General features: G+C 37.7%; 1 protein-coding gene across 1 annotated transcript in view; it reads right to left on the reverse strand.

Moving 5' to 3' along the window:
* Positions 1–24153, reverse strand: part of klhl13 (kelch-like family member 13) — a 62729-nt gene that overhangs the window by 32799 nt on the left and 5777 nt on the right. The window contains exon 2 of the mRNA XM_007892318.2: positions 13225–13299. Coding sequence (XP_007890509.2) covers positions 13225–13277 — 53 coding nt within the window. The 5' untranslated portion in view covers positions 13278–13299. The remainder of the gene's footprint in view (positions 1–13224; positions 13300–24153) is intronic.

Consider the following 24153-nt stretch of genomic DNA (forward strand, 5'->3'; position numbering starts at 1 on the left):
GCATTCATTACAGAATTGCTAAGCCTTTGTCATCTGGAACAAATTAGGGATTGGTAAAGATTTTGTTAGATTGGGACTTTATTTTAATGTAGAAGTTGTTTTTCTTCTGAGGCCCGAAACATTGCTTAGTTTTAGCCTGTAAAACCATTTGCAAATTTAAAATTTAATAAGATTTTGTTAAATACCTTTTGTATTTAAAGAAGAGTTCAACCAATTTAATATGCAGTCATAAGCACAACGTGCCAAATGTAAACTGTCTGTAATTATGCTGTGGCTTATAACATTGAACCATTTACAAATGACTCTTTGCTATGTTCCCATTTGCAGATGGATTATTGTGGACAGGTTTCTCAATAAAAATGGTAGTATTTGGATTGTAATATCCAGAGGTTTGGATTGGAAAATACTAGACCTATTGTTAAGCTGAAGTAGTTCAAAGCACAATCTCAACATAACTACACACAGTCCAAAACACTTGCAAATTTGTGTTTGTAAATAAATGATTTAGTTATTTATGTTGAAGCTTCTGTTTTTTTAAAAAATAGATAAGCATTCCTCATTGACCTATTGGTCACCAAACAACATCTTAGTTCATTTTGAATGATGATACATTTATTTAGGCAATTTATCTTGGTCAAATACTACAAGGATATAATAAAATTTCTGAATATTAGTAATTGATACGAAGTTAATTTTGCCAAGTAGTATTTGTCTCAACAATGGACACAATGTATTTAACCATGACAATTATCACTGGTTACTGTGCATCAGTAACCAACCAGTCTTATAGCTCAGTGGTTAGAGCACTTGCCTCACAAGGGAAAGACCTGGGTTCATTTCCCAGCAGGGCAAAACGTTAGGCAAGTTTCCTTATTCTGTTTACCAAGCAGTAAATAGGAACCCAGTTGTTAGTCGATTGGTGGATCGCTTTTCCGGGGGTAATAATTCCTTCAAGAAAAATAATAATAAATTGGTCACTTTGTTGGGACACTGCTGGGCGCAATTGGTTGCTGCGTTTTGCACATAAAATATACAGTCAATTCACTATAAAGTATATTCTGTGAAGCGCTTTGAGACATCTCGAAGACATGATAAGGCACTATATCAAATGCATGGATTATTATTATTTTCTAATAAAATTCAAGTTCATTCAGAATTGTGAAAAAAATCTTAAATCCTGTTTCAATTTGAAGTCAGTTCTTTTTAACATCAGTGGAAAACTGTTTTCCAAATTAAGACTGAATTTAAGGATTTTCCACAATTCTACACAAACGTAAATTTCAAGGTAAAATGGACTTACTAGAAATAGGCCAGTGATTTTTATACGCCTTTTACACTTCTCCTAAAGCCATTTAACTTATTTCTTTCTACTGGTGTACAATTCCACAGAGGTCTCCAGTAGCTCATCCAAGTGGTCATTATTCACTTGTCAGATTTGACAGCAAGTGCCGACAGGCAATTAAATCCTGGGCCTTAAAAGCCAAGCCCAATCCTATCCTCAGGCACAGTGTCTTCCAACTGAGGTCACTAGATAGCAATCGGAAGCAGGAATGCTAACTAATTTTCCCCACCAGAGGCCTGAAGTCAATTGTAGCATCCAAACTATCTATCTGTTGTACAGATTTTCTTGTGCCCACCTTATCCTCTGTGTTAGTCTTTTCATGCAATATCCATTTTGTTATAGATTCTCATAACAAAGTGGATGGGAACTAGATGTTTCCAAGCAGTGAGGAAAACCAAAATAATGTTCGATACATTTAATACAATTCAAGGCATTATAAAATGTATACAATCAGTTTGCCATGACAGGCAGAGCAGTTATCTTGAGCAACTGCACAACTGTTAATGTTAATTCTTGAGGTAAGAATAATCTCACTTCACAACATGAAACACAAAACTGCATTATACATGAGAAAGTAGCATCATACTGGCAGCATTGAGACCACATGCCACACTGTATACTGGCATTAGGTCGTAAAAAAGGAAATTAAAGTACATTATCTTTGTAACTCTAAGGTTTTCTCAAACATTTTGAATTTCTTTGCTCAGGTCACTCTGTACCAATATAATTATGGCTCTGTGCTACCTATAACTTTTAACAGGAAACTCCTTTCCTGTTAAAAATTATAGGTAGGTTGAGGTCATTTGCAGACTTCCACTTACTCTTCCCTAGGAAACTGTTCTCATGACAATAAGCAAGCTAATCTTGTGAGAGGATTGGCTTCACACAGAAGCATTCAGTAAGTTGCAATATAATTCACTCCGCACCCCCACCCCCCCACCCCCTCTCACCCAGGATGAGATGTCATGACAACAAATGACCTAAATTAGCAAAGTGTTGGACATAGGATCTGACATGCACTCTCAGAATTACACTTGGCACAAAGATGCAATGAAGTGTAATGAGATTTTTTCAGTTTAACTGATTTTATCAGTTAATATCCTTTTTGAAAAGGTAGTTATCATGCAAAAACAATCATACTGTATTACCTGAAGTGACGTTATAATGATCTGCATTTTAAAATAGTTCAGTACTTGGAAAGAGGGAAATTAACACTGTGTATGACTGATGATACACATTCATCAGTTTTTAACAGTATTTTGCAAGGAGAGAATGGGTAAGATTTAAAACATGAAAACTCCATTAATGTCTGGTATAGGAATCAAAGTGATTCATCCTATATTCCTTCTTTACAATGAGGAAGTTTTGCTCTCCACTCAACTCTGAAATGCTCAGTGGAGACATTATGAATCAGATATGAAAGTTTTAGCCACAGTATTTAAGATAACTGTGTTACCTTGAATGATAATTTCATCTGGTAAAATAAATAATTTGCAATTTTCTTAGTAGATTGATAAACACAAATCAACTACCGTTGGATTATTACTGTCCAATACACAAGTGTTATATTAAACTAAATGAGCATCAAAAAAGTGTCCGCAATGGTGGTGGTGGTGGGGAGGGGGGGGTGTTAGAGGGGATGGAGAGAGAGAGAACGAGATAGAGACACACAAACTGATCTAGATGATTGAAGGCATCATTTCCAAATGCACTATTCTTTTTAAAATCATTACAAAATGGAGTCTCTGGGAGTGGAAATAGATGAACTATGTTTAAAACAAAAGCATCATTTATATTATACTGTGAAGTTGCAGGTATGGTTTAGTAAATTGCTGGGAACAGTTTACAGTAATATAAAATGAGATGAACTGCTGTAATCCAAATCCTGTGGCTCTGTCTCCACCCACAGGCAGTCAGCTGGACTGCATGAATCATTTGGCAAGAAAAAGCAAATGAGGAGCTTAAAAACAATGGAGAAGGGTTTAAAATGTCTCCAATGGCATCCGTTAATATTTGGTGGAAATGTTCCAAGATGAACTAGGAAATGCTGTTTCAAGGGACACTGCACATTGCTGTGGTAATGGTTTTCTCCAAACAACTGCAATGACAGTTGATTCCCCAGCACATTACTGTGATTCAGTCATTTATATAGCACCCTGAGTGTTTAGCCATAAATGAAGCCATTGAAACAAGTAACAGCATAAGCACATAACATGTAAGAACAGGAGGAGGCCATTCAGCCCTTCGAGCCTGCCCCACCATTCAATCATGGCTGATCTTCTAATCAACTCCAGCTGATAACCTGATGTTGCCTTATCCCCATATCCCTTAATCCCTTTTGCAATAAGAAATCTATCTATCTCAGTCTTGAATATGTTCAAGGACTGAGCGTCAACAGCCCTTTGGGGTAGTGAGTTCCATACATTCACCACCCTTTGAGTGAAGAAGTTCTTCCTCAACTCAGTAAAGTTTATGCATTCATAAAGAAAGTGCGCTGTGCACTTCACTATTCTTTGGTGTGCAGCCAGAGAGGGCCTCTGAAATGTATAAGATCATATGTTCATGTTTACAAACAGAGATGGGTTGGATACAGGCAAGTGAGACTGGACTATTATTTGAAATGTAACCAATTACCAGACAAACAGATTAATGAAAAACTCTTTTGTAAGTTTAGTCAACATACTGAGGCACTTTCATGTTGCTTTTTCCTCTTCACAATTATTGTACCATAAACATGTCACACTATGTACAATAATTTATTATATATTGTATTTTTTGTTTTGAACTTGGCTTTCAATAGTTTAAATAGACACAGTTAATTACTAGTAGCAAAACAATATAACAACAAGATTGCATTTATAGAGCGCCTTTCACGTTGGGAGGACTTCCCAAGGCACTGGACAGTTGGGTCGGGACCCGAGCAGGGGGGAAATGGTCAGGGTGAGGGGGGGAGGGGAGGGAGCGAGGAGGGGGTAGAGAGTCGAGAGGGGAGGTGAAGGCATGGTTGAAGAGAAAGGTCTTCAGATGGGCCTTGAAGGAGGAAAGGGAGGAAGCGAGGCGAAGGCACTGGGGGATGGAGTTCCAGAGTCTAGGGGCTGAGAGGCTGAAGGCCCGACCACCGATGGTAGGGCGGTTGGGGCGGGGGATGTGGAGCAGACCGGAGCCAGAGGAACGGAGGGTACGGGCAGGTAAGTAGGGGGATAGTAGGTCGGAGAGGTAGGAAGGAGCAAGGCCGTGAATGGCTTTGTAGGTGAGGATGAGGATCTTGAATTCGATCCTCTGGAGGATGGGAAGCCAGTGGAGGCGAGCGAGGGTGGGAGTGATGTGGTCGCGAAGCCTGGTGCGGGACAGTACACGAGCTGCAGAGTTCTGAATGACCTGCAGCTTGTGGAGGGAGGTGCCGGGAAGGCCGGCGAGGAGAGAGTTCCCATAGTACAGCCTTGAGGTGATAAATGCGTGGACCAGTGTTTGAGCAGCGTGAGGGGTGAGGTAGTGCCGTAGTCTGGCGATGTTCCGTAGGTGGTGGAAGGCGGTGCCAGTTGTGGCGCGGATGTGGGGAAGAAAGGACAGCTCATGGTCGAACAGAACACCGAAGTTCCTGATTGGCTTTGAGAGGTGGAGAGTGCAGCCTTGGATGCTGATAACAGAGGCAATCAGGAGATTTGAACTATTTTAGAGCTTCATGTAATTCTCATCGTCACAAGATAATTCACTTAGTGTGCAACCCAAATCAGCATGTTGACCTTCCCATTGTGTAGCGATGCATAACTAGCCTTTGCAATTCACACATAACTGGGTAACAAGTAAATTAATTACGTACAGTAAAATAAAACTCAAGAGGCCAAGAAAACAATCATCTTAATATCAAATAGTTACTCGATTCTGAAAAATGGAAGAGTTAAAATGTCATTTAATTGTTTGTTCAATAATTAGGAGGCTCACCAAAGAACTGAACAGACTGCATGCGGCACAACGAAAGGATCCTGCCTCCTAACTGCAAAATTACTGGAAATATTTTTGAGATTTGAGCATGTTTCACGTTTTGAAACAATGTCCAAGACCATGTAGAATCTGAAAGCAGTATTTGGTGCTGTACAAATATGCACTGAAAACAACAAAAAAGTTAAATGGTCACTGAATAACAGACAAAGGAGAAATAGAAACACAGGTTATTTTAACAAATTATGAACAATTATCTATGATTTATGATGCAGGTTGTCAATGGTGATGTATGAAAATGGCAATATTGCCGATAAATGCAGATTACTTTAGAAGAAATTTTAAACAGATTTCCAGTAATCATGTTCTGCCTTGGGCTTGGTGGTTTGTGTCACACAAGACTGCCTCTGAGAGAATGTGCTCATGTTCAGAGCAATGTCTGTTTATGGTATAGTAAATAGCACGCTTGCTGGATCAGATATTGTTTCTTCAAGGAGGTTGAATTAGAGAAGTCACAGTATCATTTTTGGATTAGATTTGTGATGAAGTCTGAAGACTTCAAGGCTTTATTCATCGTCCCAAGGACACAGTTTAAAATGAATATTCGCAGTTCCCATTCTTATCGAGTTCTGCTTTCCAGGGCCTCAACCTTTTTCCCTCAAGGCAAGAAAGCTAAGCTCAGTTATCTTATACATATCAATACTCCAGATTCTACTTTGTTGTGGGCCTTTCACAACTATGTTACCAACAACGCCACCAGTTGACTGTAAAAAGCACAATAAAACAATGGTATTAAGATGGCATTTAGTGCTCACCCACTTTTCTGCGTGATACATGGTGCAGTAAGGTTTGCCACACTGGAGGAGCAGATACATCTTAAAAGGTCAAACTATTCTATAAAAGCTCAACTACACCTGAAATGACCACTGCTTTTCCTTCTCTCTCCCACTGTTATTAATCGCTAATAATAAAGTTCACTTTCTGTGAGATAACCCAGTGCTTTGAAGCACTAATAAACAATGCCATCAGTGAAGGTTCTAGCTCTTAATTTCCCATATACCGAGTTCCTGATTTTGGTGACAATTAGAAGATGGAACCAAACAGAGATTTCCTGCAAAGAGAATCCTGTATTCTTAATACCTCTTAAGTTTCAGCCAAAGTACAGTCATCACTGACAAACACCTTATAGCTGATTGCATGCCCACTCTCTTAGCCAGTTAGGTAATGGTATTCGTATGGTGAGAACTAGAGAGAATGCAGAAAAGAGAAACTGATTTACATTTTCTCTGTTAGTCTGAGAATCAATGTTCCACAACAGTCCAGCCTCCAAGCTTCCCTGATAGGAGCTATTGTCAAGCCATGTGTTGACTGACTCCTTGAATTTTCCCTTCCCTCCTTTTATTCTCCTGAGATCAACAACTCCCTCCCCAAATAGAAAAGCTAGCATGCAAATGTCATTCGAAACTGAATAGCAAACATACTGTCCTTGTTGCAGTCTTAAGTTGTAGCTACCAGGCCGCCTTTAAATAACTATTTTAAAAATACTTTGTAGCGCAAAATGGGATCTGACAGCAACATCAACCGATGCATTTACACGTTTTCTCTTTCTTCCTCACAACAACCGTGATATTGAAGTATGTTAGTTTATACCGCAAGCGGTAGCTGAGAACAGGGCCAACTTTGCAGCAAGCAAATCTTTTAAAAGTAGTTCAAACAGTAGGATGAGGTAGGGTGGTTTAACGTTCCGGTGGACTCTCCTCTGGTTCTTTTAGTTTCTTGCACATTTTTACATGAGATTTTACCAAGTGTGGAAACTAGACATTCAATTGTGCAATGTATAAGTATTCCTTCTCACCAGATCTTTCTTGACCCACCTTTTTTCCTGGATTCCTCTCTCCCTCTCATTCACAATTTCCCTCTTGGCTATCGCCCAAAGAAATCAGAACTTCCGGTAAACTGAAGAGTATCACTTTCATTCAGCAACCAACCAGAATAACTTACAGACTACAACAGTAATATTTTGTAAAATGGACTCAACACTGGCAAATGTAGCCCCCGATGTCCTGAAAACGGTACGCTTTTACAGTATTGTTTCTGTATTATAAACTTTAAAATAAGTGTTTCGGAATACCAGAGAGGAGACAATTTCATTGCAGCCATTTTTCCTTCAAAGTTACTATTTCAATTTTACTAGCTATTGATATGTTGACAATGCTGGTTCTACTTCAGAACAAGATTGCTTGTTTGGGGTTCTTAGTTGATGACATTACAACTAAATCACATTTTTCAGTCAGGGTTTGCTTCCTATGCTAACTGTACTTTATTTTTTTTATTGATCTGAAATGCCTTCAAGAACCTTTCCAGAATCCCATGGCTTAAACACTGAGTATTAAAACAGATAAAAAGACTGTAGAACAAACGAGCAATTGGAATAGTGGCTCTTCATTAATGTAGTGCCAGAACTCTGCTTGGAGGCAGTTGATATACTGTGATGCCATCAAATTACCTGCAAGACAAGTGCAGTGTGGAGAACTTCTACAGAACACTCATGAACACATCAATATCAGATGTACATAGTGAATACTAATTGTTGGGATTTAAAATGGGTACTATGGGTGAGAATGTCTTCATACAACCAAACTAACCTGTAGATCAATAACAAGAAAAAGCATGTTTTAAAAATCCTGTCATGGTTCTGTAACATGGCTCAAAGGATAAATGCATAATGTGGTACTGCATCAAACAGATAAGGAACATTACAGCATTAATCTTAAACATGTGCTGGGTTAGTTGGTCACTGTAAGAATCACTGTCAGTTTTCGCAACAAAATAGACTGGGGAGAAAAATTAATATAAGACCGGGCTCACATTCCCAATGTCGCTATGACCCTTGCTGCTAAGTGTGCGCATACATTGGATCAGGATGGATTGTGCTTTGCTGTGAACTCTCCTCCCCTCTCTCTCCGGTTGAATAGCATACTGACGTTCACTGACCAGACTCACACTTGGTACTTGCTATGATGAGTTGTTTTAATTCCAAAAACCAAGAGGCACATGCTCACCATCTTCTCCCTCTCATCAAAAATGGCAGACTTCTCTAGATCATCAGGTTGTACCAACATCACTTCCTGCACACTGCACATATACAGCATGTGCCAATGCTTGCTGCACATACTGTGCATACAGGAAGTGACAGGAATCCCACGACCCAGTAGTCAGACATTCTTAGTGCACGGATCACCAGCTGGTTCATGCCGCAACAAATGAATCAGCGAACCTACTTGTTAAGGAACACCTTATAATGGAGTTATACTCTACTACTTCAGCTAAAACAAACTAGTACCTTACTTTGATTAACTGGACTATTATTTAATAATGTGAGCATGCCCTTCAGCCAACGTAATATATTCTTGGTGACTGAATAATCGGTTACATTTGAATTATAAGCGCATACTCTTAAAACAGTTCACTCGATCACATTCTTCCCAAAAAAACCTTTGGACTGACAACTTTAGTTTATTACTTCCTACAGGGGACAGATTTAGTCATGCATCTAATTATTGGGGACAGGGTGGAAAGAACCTACATAGAAAGACAACTGCATTCTCCAAGCTACGGCAAAGAAACACCTGAGGCCAGTTTGCAAGTCAAATATTTTTCAAAAGTCTACCTTGCAATGTCCAAGAAAAGATTTCTTATTTTCAAATTGTACCCAAACCTGGATATACAGAGTATCAAAAGCAATTATTTCGAATTAAAAGAGCAAAGTTGAAGTGCAGCCAGATACACAGCGAATAAAAGTAAAACAGAGAATTGATTCATAGACCTGTTTGATTAGTCCAAATTCACATAATGGACGATCCAATTATAAAGTACTTGTCAGGATCCATAGACTGCTCCAGATTTGTCTATTCCAGCACCTTTCAGGTCGTGTTTGATCGCTAGTGACTTCACTGCGAACGACCTCAGACAACTAACTGGCTGCTCCCCTGATGTACTGTAAAACTCATACTGTCTACTGTGTCCATATTTAAGGAAAACTGTGAAATTTCTATTCAAAATCTCTTTCCCACTTTCTCAAGCTTTTCTTATCCTTTGTTGCCAAATGCTACTAAGCGATTGCACCACACTCTAGCCATGAGGAGAAGCACTTTGAAACATCCTTCCAATGAGGCGAGCAGGGGCACAGAGAGAAGCATAGAACACTGTGATGCATTGTAGTTTTGTGCTCCGTGTGTAGTTGGGAGGAAGGAGTGTGATGCTTTCCTTCAGGTGAAGGACCGTATTCTAATCGATTACACACCTGAGTTCTAATCCTCCAAGTGAACAATTAGCGTTTTGTTAAGATAACGGTTTATGATGATGAACTAATAAATAAGGAGTCTGGCTAAGTGACTTCGCTCTCACTTACCCACAAATCTGAATCCTTTGCAGAGTTCCTGCTACAGACAGTATAAAGCTTTATACAGTCAGCCTAGGGCGTTTGCACTCATTGAAGGTCATCATGAGCCAAAACTGTCAGCATCTTTTTACACCAGCTTTTTTTTTAAAGAAGCTGGCAGCACAAGCAAATTATTGCTCTGCAGGCCACTTGAAGTAAAACTACAACATACAACCTAAAGCCAAAACATTAACATGGTTTTCTCTTTCACAGGTTGACTGACATGCTGTGGATTTCCAGTATTTTGTTCCTATTACAATGTCAATGTGCTTTAAGAAAAAAATACTAACTAACAGTTAACATTTTTGCACAGGTTAATTTTGAGTCCAGTGCTATATTTGTAATCAAAAGGTTCATATTGGTGTGGAAGAGATTAAAAGTAGAATACTTTTACTCAGTTGAATGGCTCTTTCAAAGAACAGGCACAATGTGCCTTCTTCTGTGCTATAAGATTCTATGATTCTTTCCTGAATATATACTGTACACAACATGTGTACCAGTTACACCTCTGAACATGTTGCTACTGCGTGCAAATCCTGGATGTAACTTGTTTAACAAATGCTAGGTGCTCAAACATCACAGCTGTGAGAAACGTCACCAAACATCACCAAGCAGCACATCAGGTAATGGCGCATTCCAATGGTCTCAGCAACAACCGATTTAGCTGTGATAAGATTCCGAGTTTACCTATGATGCTAAAAGCAGGGCCATTTATACTGATCATGAGGAAGTTTACAAGCCTCCACATATTCATACCATTTCCAAATAACAATAATAATAATCCTTGCATTTGATATAGCGCTTTTCACGTCGGGAGGACGTCCCAAAGGGCTTCACAGAACACACTGTAAAGTGAATTGACTGTATATTTGTGGGCGAACGCGGCAGCCAATTGCGCACAGCAATGTCCCACAAACAGTCGTAGATTGAAAATGACCAATTTATTATTGTTTTGGTTTTGGAGGGATTATTATTTGTCCTTACTGCGAAACATAAATTTACACAACACAAATGCATATAACATCCTGCACATGCTCAGTAGAGAAATAATACTGTACAAGTTTATAAAGGTTTCTTATTTGTGTGGGTTTTTTTATATTCCGTCTCATAATTTTTGTCATAATGATAGTGTAGGTTCACTGATAGTGGTAAATTAAAGTAAAATTAAAGCTGCTTGTTTGCTTATTACACTTATTTAACTAATCCACATATTTGCCTAAACCTCAGTATATTTTTTAGTCTGCCAATGCAGACACTCTATAGGCTAAAGCTGGAATCATCACAGTGGAAATAATTCCAAGGATAAGTTATTATAAAATGCTTTTGTGTTTGTAAACCAGTTTTCAACACCAAGCAAATCCTACCATGTAGCAGTTTCAGCTCTCCTCATTGCATACAACACATGAGAACAAAGATCATAGTTTATCTGTTATGTAACTAACCAGTTTGTATTTTTCTTGTCAAGTAGAAGTTTCACCGGAATTCGTTGCAAGATCAAACTGAGGAAAGCTTTATTCATCTCTACAAAGGGCCATATTCAAGCACATTTCTTCCATTTAATCACAAGATCAAGATTAACAATAATGACCATTCATATCATATTCAGATTCTAAATGCCAATAGTGAGAGCTCACACCAGCAGCAATTATAAAAAAAAGGCACAGCAAGAACAGGAAAACTCATTTCAGTCTATTACAATAGTCTACTTGTTAGTTTAACCAACTGTGCCTTTCAGTGAAAAGATATCCTTTGTATTGCAACTAATTTTGGCTGAAAAGCTACCTAATGTGCACCATTTTAACTTTTGAATAATTTGTATTAAAAAAGCTGTTTCTACTTTTGGGGAATCATCGTTCACTGAATAATTTTAGTACCATGGAGTATCTATAATAATAATCCTTGCATTTGATATAGCACTTTTCATGTCTTCTAGACATCTCAAAGCGCGTCACAGAATATACTGTCAAGTGAATTGACTGGATATTTGTGGGCAAAATGCAGTAGCCAATTGCGCACAGCAGCATCCCGCAAACAGTCGTGGATTGAAGTGACCAATTTATTATTTTTTTCTTGAGGGATTATTATCAGGCGTGTGGAGTAAGGAAACTTGCCCAAGGTTTCACCCTGCCAGGAATCGAACCCAGGTCTCTCGCTGTGAGGCAAGTGCTCTAACCACTGAGCTACAGGACTCCACAATAAAACGTAGTCATACCTCATTTTGGTTCAAAGTAACTTGCACCAATATACAATATTTCACAGAAAAAAAAGGATATACCAAAAAAATTGTGTGCTTGTTAAATTTAATTAGCAGTTTGAAGCTGCTGGGTATTCTATTTTTGGATGTACAGAAAGGAAGCAACAGTAAAATTGCTGCCATCAACCACGCCTTCTATGTGAACAGCGACACATTTTCAAGCCTACGCTATGTCACAACTTAAGCCACAATTTGTTTTGAGGGCACAGTCTCTCCATTGCTTTCCAGTATGCAAGTTCAGTCAACTAGCCATTTGCTCAGTCAGCCACCTGTCTGGCTCCCACTAAATCTCAATTGATTTAGGAAAGCTTTAGTAATGGAAAAATCTTTGGACAACATAGGTACTGTATCTAGAATTTATACAATATTAGTTTGTCTGTGAGATGGCACAGCAACACGGCATGACTAAATTGCAACAATGACAGCAGTCACATAAATCATAGCTGCTTGCAGCCGTCAAGGTGCCAAACGCCAAGTCTCAATACTATAAATGTAGAAGTTACCAAATCTCATTCTGCAAGTTACAGTTAGTTCTAAAGATAAACCACATTCAAACTGTAATAGAAATAATCAAAACTGTTAAGAGATAATGAAGTCCACCATAATCGACTTCCGTTTTGATGGTTACAGCGATTAGTGTGCAGTTTGTGCTCCCCTCTAATTCGTATAGTACTGCTGTCCAAGCAGTAAAACTCTAAAAAGAGCACATTAATATCCAATGTCTTCAAATATCACACTTCATGTATTCTTAAATTAGAACTTCCGTCACATTGAACAAACACTCTACTCACGATGCGGTAGTACAAACCCTAACCAATTCGACCTGCACTAGCAGTTGTGCAGAATTCCTAACTAAGTCTCTGGTGCATGTGTGATGAAGTGTGACTACTGTGCCTGCTACTATATCTGATTCACAGTCTGCACGGAAGCCAAGGCATTGGGTATGTATGTTTTACAGCTCAAGATGCCCTGTGGGTTAGTCATTGTACAGCTACATAATCCACAGAAAGATTAGCAGTTTTCTCAGGAAGTAAACCAACTTTCCAAAAAAAAACTCACGTGAACTTTAAACTAATAATGCCTTTAGCTATTGTGTACTCTTCCCATCCCAAAAGGTTCAACCCTTAAAATAAATCTAAGGAATTCATATGATAATAGACTTTTGCAGTAAATACTGAACATGCTGCAAAGAATTTACTTTTGAAGTTGGTTGAACTGTTCCTGAACAATACATAATACAATATATACCTCTCATGCAGCCCAGATGCCATCGGATCCCCTCTGTGCGGAGAGTTGTCCATGGCCTCGCCAGCTGCAGCTCCTCTGTCAAAACAGAAAATAGGTGTTGCAATTCAGGCTCTGGAGCTCCACTTATTCTTCAATCTAAATTTAACAAAGACTCACACAGAGCAAAGCTTCTGTGGCATGGCACCAACCTGAGCACACAGTTGAAAGGCTCTACTTATTGGTTAGCTACTCTAGATCTGTAATGCCTACAAGCAAAAAAACAAAATGGGCCTTTGTCCGAATTCAGAGGCTATATTAAGTCAGTTATCTCCAGTCACTCAATATTATGCAGCTATCAGAGATTGACAAGAAACAGGACAGTGAGTGCCAACCCATGGCTGACGGGCCGGAAGTGGCCCACGGGGCTGTCGAGTGGTGGCCTGCTAAACATTCGTACTAGTCTAGGTGAGTCAGTTTTAAATCAAGGTTTGGTTTCCAGTGATTTTTCTTAATCGATTATTTCTTGATTTATGGCATAAATCAAGAAATATTCAATCAAGAACATTTATTCTGTTGGCCAATCAAAAAATATTATCCACCACTGCAGTAAGATGTCATATACAGCAACTGCAATGGCCTTTAAGTATAGAAGTGTACAATGGCCCTTAAGTGTATAATCGATAGCCACTAATGTCAATTGTCACACATACTATTTCCAACACAAAATCTGTAATACTGTACAGTCTGAACATTAACAGTTTAAATGCAGCTTGTCCACTTTTATTTTGGACATCCTCATTGCATTTATTTTCACTTTTACAAGGCTCAGCATTTATAGGGATAATGATCCATCACGACAAAACAAACCTAAGTAGATCATGGCTGTATTGAACTACTTTAACACTTAAAGTAGTTCAATACAACCATGATCCACTTGGGTTTAGAAACAAAATGAAATTAAAATTTAGAGCAGACACAACGTGGCATATAAGTCCCATGTAAGAAGATAATAATACTTGTATTTGATATAGCGCCTTATAAATTATTAAACAAAAACGTGCTTGCTCTTAATGATTATAGTGGATAAACTGTAAACTGTGTCACCAGGAATCTCTGACACATTGCCTATCAACGAGATCCAAAGCATTGTTGTTAAAGACCTGGAAACAGGTTCTCTCATCCACAGAATATGTGATTATAGGCAGACCAGAAATGGGTGTCTACATACATCATTGTACATATGTACACAAAATTTGAATCTCTTGATTTCAATTTACGACAAAACAAAATTCTGAAAATCAGCTTTCTATAATTGCTAGGCAGATAGCAGACTGGAGTTGCTCTCCATCTAGTACGTAACTGTTAAGCTGCACTGCATAATTTGTTTTCCCCAAAGGTGCTGTAGTAACTACAGCACCTCGGAGAAATCTTTAACACTGAAACCGAACACAATATATTCCTCTAATACTCAATGAAATAAATCTCAATGTCACAACCATTCAAATCTCATAACTCAGCCATGGGAGCCCACAAGCAAATACATAACATCCATAAAACAAAAAAGGCCACACAATTACTGCACGATTCTTTATATCCCAATGGATTTTGGTATAGATATAAGACTGGTTGTAATATAGCTTTTTAGTGTTATTATTTGGAATAGGTTTTTTATGTATTGACTTTTCTTTTTGTTGCCCCTAATATGATAAATTAAAATTTTAAAACAAATGTATCCAAGCCATTAAAATACAAAAGCCAAAAAAGAATCAAGGAAAACAACCAAAAAGGCACGCAAACAATTTCCATCATCAATCAACCAAATTATTTTTTTTTACCTAGAATACTTACCCTAATCCAACATTCGCCATTTGTTACACAGAGGGACACATTAAAACAAACATATGTGTACTTAAACAAGCTGGTTTAATGTCAGTTATACAAGTTGAGCTAAACATCATAATCTGCACTCTTGCCATTTGAGATCACAATAAGTTGTTTTGTTTTGGTAATCCATGATGTCATACTTGCTGCAGCTTTGAACTTGCTACTGACATCATAGATAAAACTCCATTCTCTCTGCAAAAATGAATATCAGCACTCAAAATAAGATGTACACAATGCTTGGATACTGCAGTTATTACAACCTATTCCCAAACGGCCACCAGTTGCAGCTTGTTGATAAATACTTTAGACACGATTTCTTTGCACTAAAGCACTATGCAGTCAAGTACAGATTGGAAATGGAAAGAATGTATACCCACAATAGGGTATGTTATAGAATCATAGAATATTACAGCACAGAAGGAAACCATTCGGTCCACCGTGCCTGTGGCAGCTCTTTGGAAGAGCTACCCGATCAGTCCCACTCCCCTGCTCTTTCCCCATATACTTGCAATTTTTTCCTTTTCAAGTACCTATCCAATTCCCTTTGAACGTCGTTATTGAATCTGTTTCCACCACCCTTTCAGACAGTGCATTCCAGACTGTAACAACTCTCTGTATGTAAAAAAAACTCATCTCTCTGGTTCTGTTGCCAATTATCTTAAATCTACATCCCTGGTTACCAACCCATCTGCTAGTTTCTCCCTATCTACTCTATTAAAACCCTCATAATTTTATAATTTTGAACACCTCTGTTATATCTCCCCTTAATCTTCCCTGCGCAATCCCAGATTATCTAGTCTCTCCACATAACTAAAGTCTCTCATCCCTGGTACCATCCTGATAAATGTCCTCTGCACGCTCTCCAAGGCCTGGATGTACTTCCTAAAGTGTGATGCCCAGAATTGGATACAATACTCCAACTGAGGCTTTACCAATAAATCAACCTGTCTAAGCCCAGAAAGGCAACATCAAATGTTAGCCTTGTAATAGCTTTGGAGCCTTATAAGAGCAATGACTAAAGTGCCATTTGTTTGTCACACCTTGCAAAAATGGATGAACAGCTACAAGAAACTGGGGGATAAACTGATATTTGAATGCTACAAGCATTAAAAAAAAATTCTCATAACCAATCATAATGGTGCTATTCTTTTATCGCTGGTCAAATATGTATTGCTTAAATAAATGTTCATGAAACCACTGAAAGTGAACAGCACACAGACTGGTACGGTGCAAAATTCTACACAGTAGCACTAGTTTTTCCATTTAGGCTCAAACCTCAATGGTATGAATTTCCCTTATTGCTACGTTTTGGTTCTAACTGTCATCTTTTCTCATCTGTAGTTTTTTTCATATTGCCTTTACATCCTTCAGTGGCTGTTGCTATGGAAACCATTTGAGAAAACACTACAAACTTCTCACTAGCCTGCCTCAATCAAGGGTCCTTCGGGCTACTACTGCATTTCAAACCAGTGTTGTATTTTGCTCAATTAGTTGTAAACAGGAACACTTTTATTCTTCAAGATCAAACAGACTGCAGGTAACTTAAAAGAACATTCTGTACAAAATATGCACATTAAGCAGCTTGTAAATGAAATTACGTAGCTCAGGATCCAGAAACAATGTTTGAATACTAATGGTCATTTGTGACCACTTTTGCAAGGATCTTTGCTGTGACTTGTAGCTTTAAAGATAGCTTCTTCATTGCACACTTATATTCTATAGCTTTGCATTGACCACTTTACTGCCGTACTAGCAAGAAACCTAGTTTCAGCACAACAGTTAACCCACCTTTTTCACCTGTATCGACAAATATGACACAAATTTATGCCTCACCCCTTTATTCCATTTTGTCACCCTGTTCATCAGTACTTAAACTGTGATTAGTACTTCCAGCCACTAGCAAAAAAAAAGGCCTCCTTATCAAACATAAATTAATCTCACAACTTGCACTTCCGTCACAAGTACATGTTGTAAGTAGTTACTACAAAAGAACCATAGAAATACTCAGGGGAATTAAAATGAAAATAGTATTTTTGCATTTAATATATAGCACCGTCAATGAAATGCCTCAATGCGCTTCACAGAATTTACTCTTTAAATGAAGCAACTGTATGTTGTAGGTGAACATGACTGTACGTGCAATAAATACTGTGAAGCGCTCGGGAGGTGTCCCCGGATGTGAAAGGCTCTATACCTAATGCAAGGATTATTAATAACTGTAGTGACTGGGTATTTGTATGCAATTTGTAGCATAAGGGATTTTCTATATTCAGTGGGTTCCAACAGAATGAATCACCTGGACCTCTACAAGCCACAGTTTTGCAATTCATTTTGTCATGGTTAATAAAAACACAAAATAAAGCAGAATGTGACATCATTAACATATCATGACAAATTAAAAGGAGGCATAAAGGATTGCAATATGAGAGCTAAAACACCAATAAAATCAATGAGGACTTAGATTGTATTAAAATAATATAACCATTATTCTTCATTGTAATGTGCCTCCTCTAATTGTCTGACTCATCTGTAGCTAAATATTCATTGCTATTGGGATATATTTACATAATGCAAAGCCAGAGGGATTTTAAGATTGTACATACGATTGCTTTAAAAAAAACTTACAATTATTATATTATGAAATTGATTGCAATAGCAACAAATGTGGAAAATAACAGCCTCTTGACAATTTCTTTTGTGAATTCCCTGGCACGAGGCAAGTCATATTCTAGATCTATACAGAGAAAATGAGGACAAGAACAAGTGCTTGCTTACTCAGGGAATTGAAAGTCCAGCATTGAATGCAAATATTCCATTTCTGAAATGCAATTTGAAATGACAAATTATTTTCCAAGATTATTTTCCAACAAAAAACAGTCTTGATAAATGGATCATGTAAGAAGTCTTTCATTAAAGAAAATAAATTCACTTTCTAAGCAAATGCCTTATGAAAACACAGCTAGCCAGAAACATACACAATTAGTGACTACATACTGCAGTAAAATCCTGTGAAAGGTTTTGAAAAAGACACTACACAAAATGCAAGGATTATATTAGTTAACCTTATTACTGATTTTCATTACTGTAAAATTCTGTGGAATCCATGTATTCTGTTTATCAGTGAAAATTTAACCTATTGTTATTATGCTACTATTTTCAAAGATCAACCAGAATAAGTAACTTGAACTATTCTCATAGTATACAAAGTAAATGTATGTGACAGGACATAATAGTGTATTGCTATCAGACTCTGACTCAACAATGAATCAAACCTTATGCCTTCTGCTTGAGTGCACTAAATGCAAATGGATGTGGTTGCTGATCACACCAAATACTGGTAACTTCATCAGCTATTCATTGTCCTGTGCGGAGAAATACTTCCAGGTGTTTGTTTTATACTTACTATTCGCAACACTGAACTTGGGCTCCTGTAGAATCAGCCACAATTGTTATAACATTCAGAAATCAGAACAATATCTGCTTCACTTATAAGTGTCAATTACTATAGTATGTGTCAGTTCTGCTGGCTCTTGACTAATATTAAAAAACAGTATTCCGAGGCCAGCTGCTGGATCATTAGCAAATTCCACTTTGCTGAAGTGCAGAGGGAGCTGTACTCACACTGCCATTTATCCTGCCGGTTCTCATTTATCTACACTCCATGATCTGATATGATACCTATACTATTTACTGGGGCATAAGTGTTCCTCAGGGAAGCAACAATGAGTAAACTAAGAAAATGAGTTAGCTTCAAAAGTGCACATAGGAAAGCAGTGTTGGTAGAGATAGTTTGGGAATCACAGACCATGTAAATACAGTACAAGGAAAGCCATGTATTAAATAAATGCAAACATCACTGTAAACTGGACAAAGGTTTGTTTTAATTTAATTAATTTCAATTTAACAGCAGATGATTCAAATGACTTTGTATCTTAGTGTTAGATGAGCCAACCAAAAGGCATTTTGCACACTTGTAAGTCAAAACTTCGATTACCACTATCATTTTGTTATCTAACTAAAGTCACAAATGCCCTATTGGAAGACACATTACAGAAATCTGACAGAGAACATATAATGTATGTGCATTTTTAATTCACTTAATTTGAACACATACATTAACTATTTGTTTAATGAGCCATTTTAGAATTATACAGAACCTCCAGGATACAGAACAAATAATAATCTTTGCATTTGATATGGCGCCTTATCACATCTTTGAGACGTTTCAAAGTGCTTCACAGAATATACTGTAAAGTGTATTTTGTGGGTGAAACAAGAAGATATTGAAGGAATAGATTACCACAAAGAGTATATCCATATTATAAGAGCAGAGACCAAGTGAAATCAGATTACTTCAACCTGGGTTGGCTGTAATAAACTCAAGGAGAAACATGCAGAATTAATGACAACATAGATGGGGGAAAGACATGCTCAGCAATGCTAAAAACATGGAAATGTTGAATGTATGTCTGTGTTAAGTGATAGGAGCTTTAGGTCAGGTCACAGAAATAGTCCCAACAGAGAAATGAAACATTGCTTTTCAAATCATATGTGTGATAGAACATTTTGAAAAAAGCAATCAAGGCTAATGGTGAACTAAACAGAGTCAATTCATCAAAGTGGCAGCCAACCCAAAAAATAGGCAGCACAGCATGCGCTGAGGATTTTCCTTTTTTTAAAACCAATGCTCTCATAACAACTGTAAACATACAATTATGACTTTTAATACCACTCATCAGACAGGTATCTGCAAGGAGTTACTGCATTAGTTCTAAATACTGTAAAACTAAGTGCAATAAAAAAATGGCAGAAATAATGCAGAAAGATAATGTCTGAACTCAGCTTCAGTAAAAAGCTTTGCAGTTGTATATTAGGGGACTTTTTTGAAAGACAAATCATTTAACAACTCTATCCTATTAAAAATACAATAGAATGAGCAGGAATAATAGTATAGGAGATGTTAAGCTTTAAAAATACCAAACCAGAAGAAACAAAAATCAAGCAGAAGCATATTAAGAACACCTAAAACAAACACGTATTTTCTCTACTAACTATGATTAAATAAAATTGCTGTGAAGAACAAATTTAATTTTCAAAGATATACAAAGTGCATAGAACTCAAAATACATGACTTGTGAAAAAAAGATAATATTTCCTGTTCAAGGCCTAACTAACACAATATTCATTGTTCTTATCTTTATTCAGTGTCATAGCTGAATAAACAGGAGGAACACTATCCGCTTATTGTTCAAAAACATCTCCCAAGGCTTTCATTGGAATCACTACACAATTCATACATCACAATACAAAATTACATTTGTATAGCGCCTTTCACGTCAGGGAACGCTACATCAATTTAGTCACATTTAAAATGTACATATTTTAAGTTCTTAAAAAACTTGGTAAACAAAATACATGCTGAGAAGCTACACAATAAAGAAAAGAACTCATTTGAAAGCTCCCTGCCTGTGAGATATCAGGTTAGCTCATCTAAATCATCTCCCACTGCTCCTTATCCTGACTATCAAAGACAATAAAGGTGCAGTGTAATCATGTTCTTTTCTTCACAGCCGGAGACCATAAATGAGATTGTAGTGGAGTGCAGAACACTCAGAAATTAATGATTTTTAGAACAAAAAATGCAGAAAATTAGGAAGCAATTTTAAAGCTATTGTTCTCTGGGTTTTCTAGTAATACCTTGAGGCTACTGTTAAAATATTAAATAAGCCAAGAAGCTCAACCACCCTCAGGCTCTGGGTACAAAAGCACTGAAAACACACTGTTCCTGACAGCTTATTTCATCCCAAACAAAAATCTAACCTACGGCTGTCAAAATACATTTTCATCCAAAATTAAGTGTTTGCTACCAATGATGTTCCTCACTTTAATGTGCACAAAATTGGTCAGTTTGACCAGAAACATTTGACAACTGATGCCTGCCAAATTACGCATCCTCAAAATTCAGTCCCTAAAGTATTTTCAGCCTCTCCCTATAGTATTGGAGTGTTTATGGGGGAAATCACTTTAAAAAAACAGCTTTGAGATGTTACTGTTTAGTATAATTAAGTGCTCTGGGACGTTACCCTGCATGAGGCGCACTATATAAATGTAAGTTGTTGTTTTAAGCACCTAGGAACAGGAGGAGGCCATTCAGCCCCTCAAGCCTGTTCTGCACCTGCTAGAAAAAAACAACTTTTTTACTTGAAAACAGCTTCAATTGTAGGAGTAAGAAATAATAGCAAAATCCTTATAGCTGCCACCAACTAGTCAAGCTCTTTCTGTCACCTCCCACACACACACACATACATACACACAGATACACCACCACCAAAGAAGCCACTCTGAATAGACTTCCTGTATTTAAAACAAAAGCCATCCATTAAGTCAATGAGGAAACGCTGATATAGTGCACCTAATAAACGACAGCTACAAAAGGCTTCAGAAGGGGTGGATCTTGCTAACCTCATCTCTTTTATGTGTTCTTGGGGCACATGCAGGGATTTTTTTTACAACCATCATGACCACTTATACTGCACATGTTTTAATGTTTGCAAAATAAATCCATTTGTTTATCCAGATGCCTTTTTTTAAAAATCTCAACAAAAATACGTTTTTGAAATTGCATTTTTACAGTTGGTAAACACAAGCAAAGTCGTGTATTGATTCAGCTCCCCATTGCAGCTATAAATGAGGTAGTGAACATGTATTACCATTCCAGTCACACAGTATTCCAGCATAATTTTTTCTTTAATTCTAGTACAGTTATGCCTAGAGTACATTCATATTCCAAACAGTTATGTAGAAATAGTGCACCCAAAAACGAAACACCACTGTGTCCACTATATGGACAATATTTGCCTACTAAGTTTATCCAAAACAAACTTCACTGGACCATAAACAACAACCCACAAGCAGGTTCTGAACCTAAAACAAATTATTTAACATTGTTACATATACAAACAGGAACAATTCAACGGAAATCTTTATGGTTCTGAATAAAAATTATACCACCCTCCATGATATTTAATATTGTGCAATTATGTTGAAATTTAAAATTTTAAACATCCAATGTTCAGTTAATGTATGAGGTAACCAGGATGAGTACCTTCAGGGAGCGTTCAATTCCAATAAATATCTCTGAAATTTCCATGTGTAGGTGGGATGCGTGGAACTCTGCTGGTTTGAATATTGTTAAGCATGGTGATGGGTTTCTGAATGTGTCACACACCTGGCTGACCCCCCCAAAAAGTTGCCTTTTCTAAAAGAACAATAATAAAAGGGTAAATTGCTCCTAATTTCGCTCCTAATGTAGCATGTCAACCAAAAAAGGGTACAAAAGGGTCATGCTCTCTCTCAAAGGTCCCAGACTTGAGTGGGTCTGGAAAAATGACACCAAATAAAACCTGCCGTGAGTAAAGCATTACGTTCCATTTGAAAGACTCAGTCTGAAGTATCAACTCTGCGAGGGCTCTTGGCCATGGATTCAATTTTTTTCATAAGGAGTTTAAATTACACAGAATCCTTCAATTTATGTCACCAAAGAAATAATGTCAAATCCATTAGTGAATTTTTTTAAAAAAACTACAAGAACTGGAATTTGAAATGAAGAAATAGAGAAATGCTGAAAACGCACAGCGGGTAAATCAGCATCTGAAAAAAAAGATATTTCAGACATAACTTCATCAAAGCTGAAGAGTTGGAGTAAGGGAAGAGTTCAACATCTCCAGTGAGGAACAGAACTACAGAGATAATGGATGTCAATGGTGAAGAGGAGCCTATGGGGACTCAAAACATAACTTGTTGAAATGGTAGTCAGAGCCTGCATAATAAGAAAATATGGAGTTTAGAGTAATGAAAAGGGTATGGCAGGGCAGGAAACAATACACACATTGGGGAGAAGGTAGAGGCAAACACCAAGCGGTTGGGCAATAAGACTTAACATCCTATGGCTGCTGCGTTTCACCCACAAAGTATAGTCAATTCCGTGAAGCGCTTTGAGACATCTCAAAGATGTGATAAGGCGCTGTTTCAAATGCAAGGATTATTATTATTAAATCTTGGTCTCATCAGACTCTGGACTCAGTTACCAAACCAAAATAAACTTGCAGAATTTAGTGATACATGGGACTGATTTGGATGTATTTAATCAATTTTAACTGTAGGTGAAGAGTCAATTTTTCATTCAACCCAATTTCAAGCATGCAATGTCAAATACTTGTTAGTAGCAATGTCCTTTGAATTGTACCTAATGACACTGCCTATCTAAGAAACTTTAAAGTTCAGGTTGAACTTCACCAAGAGTACAACTTGTCATTGGTTCCACAGTTCTTCAACATGATCGGATAACTTGCGTCACTAGTTACTTCACAACAACTTGAAAACAGAAGCTTATCAAATTTGCATGTTCCTGCAGATGCAAATATTTCACTTCACAGAATATCAAACAGATACCAACAGATATCCTCATTCCACATTGAAAACACAGAAATCTCTTTTCTAAAGAATGAACTGACACTTTCTTTTTAAGTACTTATAAACACTGCCACATTCGCCTATAAAATACAGTCAATCCAATTCACAGTATATCTTGAAACTCTTTGAGACGTCTCAGTGACATGATAAGGCGCTATAACAAATGCAAGGATTATTATCATCCCAGGTAACTTACTCAGTTGGATACTGGACATAAACAGTCAAATTCACAATATCCAACTGACTAAGTTAGCTGGGACGATAATAATCCTTGCATTTGTTACAACCACATAATCCTTGCATCTATTACAATCATCATAATTTGTGTTCAGTGCTCACGCTCACACTCGTGTTCAAATCCCTTCACTCCCTGGCCCCTCTCTACCTCTCTGGCCGACTCACTCCCCAATCCACCACCCAGCACCTCCGCTCGACTGGCACCAGCCTCCTGTTCGACCCTCACAACTTCCGCCCCACCATTGGATGTTGCGCTTTCAGCCACTACACCCTGAAACTCTGGAACACTTTCCCTCAATCCCTCCCCCTTGCCCCCTCTCTCCCCTTTTTAAAGTCCTGCCTGAAAACCTTCCTCTT

The sequence above is a fragment of the Callorhinchus milii genome, unplaced genomic scaffold (genome assembly GCF_018977255.1).
Source record: "Callorhinchus milii isolate IMCB2004 unplaced genomic scaffold, IMCB_Cmil_1.0 Scaffold15, whole genome shotgun sequence".
Classification (NCBI taxonomy): Eukaryota; Metazoa; Chordata; class Chondrichthyes; order Chimaeriformes; family Callorhinchidae; genus Callorhinchus; species Callorhinchus milii.